Source organism: Mytilus galloprovincialis, chromosome 8 (assembly GCF_965363235.1).
Source record: "Mytilus galloprovincialis chromosome 8, xbMytGall1.hap1.1, whole genome shotgun sequence".
Classification (NCBI taxonomy): Eukaryota; Metazoa; Mollusca; class Bivalvia; order Mytilida; family Mytilidae; genus Mytilus; species Mytilus galloprovincialis.
Window position 1 is genome coordinate 76,483,979 of NC_134845.1, and position 7,628 is coordinate 76,491,606.

At 32.4% G+C, this 7,628-nt stretch overlaps 1 protein-coding gene across 1 annotated transcript in view; it reads right to left on the reverse strand.

Moving 5' to 3' along the window:
- LOC143043779 (uncharacterized) overlaps nucleotides 1–5,436 on the reverse strand; it is a 29,157-nt gene extending 23,721 nt beyond the window's left edge. The window contains exon 1 of the mRNA XM_076215957.1: nucleotides 5,127–5,436. Within this exon, the coding sequence (XP_076072072.1) occupies nucleotides 5,127–5,431 (305 nt within the window). The 5' untranslated portion in view covers nucleotides 5,432–5,436. The remainder of the gene's footprint in view (nucleotides 1–5,126) is intronic.
- Nucleotides 5,437–7,628: the final 2,192 nt, after the last annotated feature.

Genomic DNA, 7,628 nt, shown 5'->3' on the forward strand with positions numbered 1-7,628 from the left:
TAAATCAAATACTTTTAAGGTCCTCGGATATGCAGATAACGATTAATTGTATTGTACTATTTTTAGCACTTGATCTTTTTCTTTTAAACCTCGACCAATTGAAGAAAAAAAAGAAGTGCCATGGAGAACAACGATCGGTTAAGAATAAGAGTATAGCGCTTAAATATCTCACCTTCTTCAGTGAGCATGATTGATTGTATGTTGGATGTTTTTATTATACACGTTCAAAATCAAAAATCAAACTTAATAACATCAGTTATTCGTGCAAAAGAGAGAAGAAAGATACCAAAGTGACATTCAAACTCAAAAGTGCATGATCGCCCTGAAGATCATAAAAAACATTTTATTAAAATAAAGTATGTCAATAAAGGTTTTGATTTTGTAAATATTGCCGGTATTTTTAACGACCATTCTGTTAAAGACCAAATTATCAACATCTTAAGAAGCACAGTCATCCTATTAAATATTTAACAGTTCAACCTTTAGAAGTAGTAAATAAGCAGCCTGGTGAATCTCATTCCAAGTTTGTACGATCACGAAAAATAAATGAATTAAATTGGATTAAAAAATTACAGACAGTCTACCCTCTCGGTCTTAATGATAATATCATGGGAATTGGCAATATATCAAGAACCGATTCTGTTAACATTTTGGATATAGTTTCTAAAACTGTTCGTAAAAATCGTTCTCATGGACGCAGAAAAAATCGCAATCAAAGAAAATTTCGGACCAACCATACAAATATTTCGGACCTAATTTCCATTTCAAAAAACAACGGCAGACATTATCTGTTAACCAAGCTTTGTTCTTTACCTATAAATAAATTAAATAAAATTTTAGAGGATTGCAACACAATTTCATATTACAGTCCTAAGTATGAAATTGTCCAAATTATAATGGCATATTGTTATTCTAAACTGTTTCCAAAAATTGATCGCCCTGAAGATCATAAAAAACATTTTATTAAAATAAAGTATGTCAATAAAGGTTTTGATTTTGTAAATATTGCCGGTATTTTTAACGACCATTCTGTTAAAGACCAAATTCCTGGATATTTTGATAATACTGAACTCCCTCTCATTTGTTATATTTACAAGAAATCTACCCGAAAATATGTGTTTAATTATAGCCAATTGTGTAAAGATGTAAATATCACTGACAATACACCTATGTCGTGTAATTGCAGTAATTCAGAATACACCTATGGACCAATTTCCCATGTTATAACAGGAGACCTTAACATCGTTCGCGACCGAGAGTTAAAATCATTCCTCAGTAAAGGACCTAAATATCGTCCCCCGTCAACTATTAACTGGAATGAGTGTCGTAATATCATCAACGACTCACTCCGCGCCTACTGTTTGAAATGGGTAAAACGGGAAAAAGCTGACAAAAAATCTTTGGACTCTTTTTTTAATTCAGTAATGAAGATAGTTGATATTCGAATACAACATTTTAAAGAACATTTTACCCTCAACAAAAACTATAAAAACCCTATTTCGCGTATCAAAAATAAACTAACAGAACTAGCCAAGGAATTTGTTTTTGTCCCGGCTGATAAAGCTGCTAATAATATCATTATTGTTTGACGTAAATTTTATATAGAGGTTCTGCAAAAGGAAATCACGAATTCACCAACATTCCAACTGACTTCATTTTCAGAAAACGACATCTGTAACAAACATAAACTTTTAGCTACTTCTTTACAAGCAGAACCAAACACAATGAAAGTCCCAACTATGTACTGGCTTCCGAAGCTGCACAAAAAACCTTACAAATATAGATTTATTTCATCTTCCAGCCATTGTTCAACTACTAAATTGTCTGTTTTACTTACTAGTACACTTGGTACAATAAAAAACCTGATAATAAATTGTTCAAATAAGGCCTTTGAAAATAGTGGAATTAATTACTTTTGGAGTGTCAAAAACTCGTTGGAAGTACTTGATAAATTGCATGCATATATTGGTGATTTTGAATCTGTTCAAAGTTTTGATTTTTCTACCCTATATACCACTTTGCCTCATATTCTTATTAAGAAAAAATTCACATCCCTAATTAACTGGGCATTTAAAAAGTCGGAATGCGAGTACATATGTTCAAACTCTTTTAGATCATTTTTTAGTAGCAATAAACAAAAGAACTATGTCAATTGGACATGCTTTGATACTATTTATGCACTTGAATTTTTACTTGATAACATTTTTGTTCGCTTTGGAGATTCCATATATCGTCAAGTTATTGGAATTCCAATGGGGACTAACTGTGCACCACTTATTGCGGACCTGTTTTTGTATTGTTATGAGTTACAATTTATGACTAAAATTAGCAAAGACCCATCAAAACAACATTTGATACAAAAATTTAACAATACTTTTAGATATTTGGATGATATATTGGCTCTAAATAATGACGACTTCAGTATGTATACTAAAGAAATTTATCCTGTAGAACTTACTTTAAATAAAGCTAATGATAACAATGACCACTGCCCTTTCCTCGATCTTGATATCTATATCATAAACGGGAAGCTTAATACAAAAATTTATGATAAAAGAGATGATTTTTCATTTCCTATTGTTAATTATCCATTTTTAGATGGTGACGTTCCCTTGTCACCATCTTATGGTGTTTATATATCTCAACTTGTACGATTCGCTCGTGTATGTAACAATGTATTAGATTTTAGCGAGAGAAATTTATGTATTACTGAAAAATTATTACACCAGGGTTTTCGATATCACAAACTGGTCAAAACATTTACTAAATTTTATCACCGGTATAAGGAAATAATTCGTAAATATAACTCAACATGCAGACATCTTATACGTTCAGGTATTTCACATCCAAAATTTTATGGAAATATTCTTTATAAAGCACAAAAATGTCAGTATTCTCCTCAGAAACTAACAAAACCTTTAAATAGACTTATTAAAAGGGGATATAGTTACGATACTGTTGTCAGGTCATTAAAGATTGCATATTTTGGCTTTAACATTGATTCACTGATAGGGTCTTTGCATCGGAACTAAACACATTTATTTCTAAAAAAACAGTTGTTGGCATGACACGGGTTATGTTCTTCTCATATATTTTATGATAGTATGATACTAAACCCCTAACGGGAGGGATTGTACCTGATATTCATATGATGAAGACATAATCTTTCAATCAGTTTAATTGAGGTCTGGAGCTGGCATGTCAGTTAACTGCTAGTAGTCTGTTGTTATTTATGTATTATTGTCATTTTATTTATTTTTTTTTTGTTACATCTTTTGACATCAGACTCGGACTTCTCTTGAACTGAATTTTAATGTGCGTATTGTTATTCTTTTACTTTTCTACATTGGCTAGAGGTATAGGGGGAGGGTTGAGATCTCATAAACATGTTTAACCCCGCCGCAATTTTGCGCCTGTCCCAAGTCAGGAGCCTCTGGCCTTTGTTAGTCTTGTATGATTTTAAATTTTAGTTTCTTGTGTATAATTCGGAGTTTAGTATGACGTCCATTATCACTGTACTATTATGCATATTTTAGGGGCCAGCTGAAGGACACCTACGGGTGCGGGAATTCTCGCTACATTGAAGACCCATTGGTTGCCTTCGGCTGTTGTTTGCTCTATGGTCGGGTGGTTGTCGCTTTGACATATTCACCATTTCCTTTCTCAATTTTATATAAACTGACAACACCGGAACAAAAAAAGAAAAGAACAAAAGGCAAACAAAAGTATAAAAAACACAACATAAAAACTTATAGAGACTTATATAGAATCACTAACCCAAACCAAACAACTAAGATTGATCTCATCTGTCCAGGAAGGATAATCAGATCATACTCCATCTGCTTAGGAAATTACAAACCCGGTGATAAATATTATTCGGTATGTCACATTAGGGGAAATGGATAGGAGAATTATGGTTACGACTATTGAAACATATCCGTCGTCATCTGTGAAACAGATATTCACAAGGAAGAATAATAATACCTAAATGAGTGTTGGAATATTGTTATATGTGACATAGAAAGAAGCTTATATATTTGTCTTTTAATCTGAGTGGCTCATTTTACTAAATAATTGTAAGACTCATCATTGACGCTCAGATAAAAATAGTTATAAAGCCACACAAGTACAAATTTAAATGGCATTGACGACCCAAAAGTTGGGCCAAAACGGCTAAGGTGATCTTTTTCTTCGATCAGAAAATCCTTAGGTTTTCGAAAAATCCAAAGTTTTGCAACAGGAAATTTATAAAGATAACCATTTAATTGATAGTCATGTCAACACCGACCGAAGTGCTGACTACTCGTGATACCGTTTAGGGACGAAACGTCAACCAGCAGTGAAATCGAGCCAGTGGTGTAAATAGTAATCAAAGGTACCAGGATTATGATTTATAATACGCCAGTCGTCTACATAAAACTTATCAGTGACGCTCAGATCAAAATAGTTATAGAGCCAAACAAGTACGAAGTTGAAGAGCATTGAAGACTCAAAGTTCAAAAAAGTTGTGCAAAAACGGTTCAAAAAGTGAATTGGAAATAAAATTAAACCTTTTTTTTCATCGAATATATTATATCCATGAAAATATTTCCAAGCCACCTATATCTCCTATCATAAGTGGTATTGAGTATATCATATGGTATACTATCGTATCAAAACGCTACGAGACAACATATAAAGTAGCATACAATGATAAGAAAAACAATAAAAAAGACCGCGTCGTGTCAATTTACATATTTGACTATGAGTATTGCAAACTAAGGTTTAAAACCCTTCCATCTTAAAATTTACAATCAACATGTTTTATATTCAATATTGCCGAAGTAGAAGTATTGATCATTAACGACTGGTTACGTGCGTTCGGATGGTTCACCAACAGCAGTATCAAGCAAGTTATACTGAACATTTGATGAAAAGCAACGTTTTGGAATAGCAAGTTTACCTTTTGCATTGAATGAAAGTATTATGAAGAAGTGTACACGGAGTTCAAGTTATTCATACATCATTTGAATAGCACTTTAATATCAAATGAATGCAAACTGGATGTCATTTTTAGGATACATAAATAATGAAATGCCTGTGCATTGCCCATTGTTTCTTCATACACATCTTTTAATTTCACTTACCTTCTAAACCGCTCAGTGCAATGTAGTTGAGGACCTTCTATCTTAAAAAATCCTGATGTAGCTATATCCCGCCAACAATCTGTATTAAAACTGGTAAAAATCGTGTTAAGAAACGACGACTTTCCGCAACCAATTTGTCCAATAACAGCAATGTTCAGAGGTGATCTTCCTTGTCTATCATTTCCAACAAGGCTCTGGCATTCAGAAAGAAGTCTTAATTTCACTGAATACATTGGATCCTCCTGATGATTATCATATTTATGATATACTTCGCTTTTATCATTCTCATTTAAAGTATTTTCCATTTATATTGGTCTTCTCCTTCTATGGAAAAAGAAACATTTTAAATCTAAAATTTGGAAGTTCCAGTTCCGATACATTTAATTGAAGACTTTGTCTTTGCATATTTCATAAATCATCTTTATTGCGTGTGTTTATTCTGAAGTTGTAACAGCTTATTGAATTTTTAATGAACATGTTACCAAAAATAAAAATATTGCAATTGAACTTCAAGAATACGTATCCAAACTATGAATAGAAAAAAAAACATAACAAATTTCAAGACCTTAAGTATACCTCTAGATGACTTGGCGTCCTGGTTTTGTTCATTCTGTAGATTGTTAACTTACTGACGTATAAACCACATCTTACATAGATATATGAAGATATGGTGTGAGTGCCAATGAGACATTTCTCCATCCAAATAACAATTTATAAAAGTAAACCATTACAGGTCAATGTACGGCCTTCAACACGGAGCCTTGGCTCACACCGAATAAAAAGCTATAAATAGCCCCAAAATTACTAGTGTAAAACCATTCAAACGGGAAAACCAACGGTATAATCTATATAAAAAACGAGAAACGAGATACACGTATAAATTACATAAACAAACGACAACTACTGTACATCAGATTCCTGACTTAAATTAGGTGCAAACATTTGCAGGGGGATTAAACGTTTTATAATGGTACCAAACCTTCTCCTCTTTTCTGAAACAAATATAAAATCACAACATAGAAAACCACACGATAAAATATCAATTGGAAGGCTTGACTCAATCAAAAAGCGTAAATTAACACACTATGAACGAATAAATTTGATCTGCGATACCTGGATGCAAATACACAGTTAATAAAATATTAGGGACAGACATAATAGGCCAAAACGCAAACAAACAAGTCCAAACAAACCATGGCAAAACACCAACGCGAAATATGTAACCCTTCGAAAATAATTACTTATGAAAAAAACGGTTTTTATAATATCTACAGGTAAATGAAAAATAACTTTGTCGTGTTAGGTATACTTCTTATGTGTATAAAATTCTTCCAATAATTAGGAATACCAAGAAAGTTATGTCATATAAATGTATAACTTAACACTAGATACAAATTGGGGTGAATATCTACAATAAAACTATACAATTAGAGCTAGCTAAAACTTCCCTGTGCAGATTTAAGGACAATAATGTTGTTGTTCATACAAATTTCGTACGAAGAAGTGAAAATAAGCAGATATTCCAAATAATCAAAGCTGGTTTATAGACAAGATCCATATTAATACAAAATAACAAACAAACATTATAAAAAGTATCAACAGGTAGACATCGTCTTAAAGGTTTTATTAATTTTGTGGTAGGGATTAAAAAAAAACAAATAACGATTTCACGATGTTCGAGAAACGATTTGTTATCATGGTACGATAAACAAGAATAAGATGGTTCTAATTGCTTTTAGTGGGCGTTCTAGTTGGTATTGTATTTATATAGAACACCACCTTATCATTAACTAAAAGTAGGTATTATCAATATTTTACGACGCCGACTAATGACACAGACAGATCACCGACACAGTAACCCATGACAAAATCATCTACGAATACTATTACATTAACGATATTAGACCATCTGAAACAAAATACTTTGTACAAATAGTTCTCGCTTCCGTGTGCTGCAGCCTGATTGTATTCCCTGTGTCACACATTCTGTAACGGTTTTGTTCGAGGCTAGTCTTAAAGTGCAATGAATTTGCCTGCATCCGTTTGTTTCTACAATTATGTGATAACAAATCTTTAGTTCTGTGATTCTTTCATTTTAAAAGACGACACCGCCTTCACATAGAAAATATCTCGTTATGGAATTCCTTGACTGCATTTCCATCTAACACTATTGATTACTTGCATATATATAAGTCTAGAAATTAGAAAACTCGTTGATCGTAAGAACGATTTCAAATGTTATTAATAAGTTGTCCATTCTTGGCGTTTTACCAACTCTGCTCGATACGATATACAACAAACATAGTGTATATGAACTATCAAAGGTCAATGTAATCACAGTCTCATTCAAGGAAATTCCTAAGTTTGGAATTTTTGATAATGAGGTACTAAATATGGATATAATTTTGTTCCCTGCAAGCGAATAGTAGTAGTATAAAATTGTCACCTACCTGTAGTTTGACAAATCTGCAATATTAAATCACTTCGACAACAAATATGTAA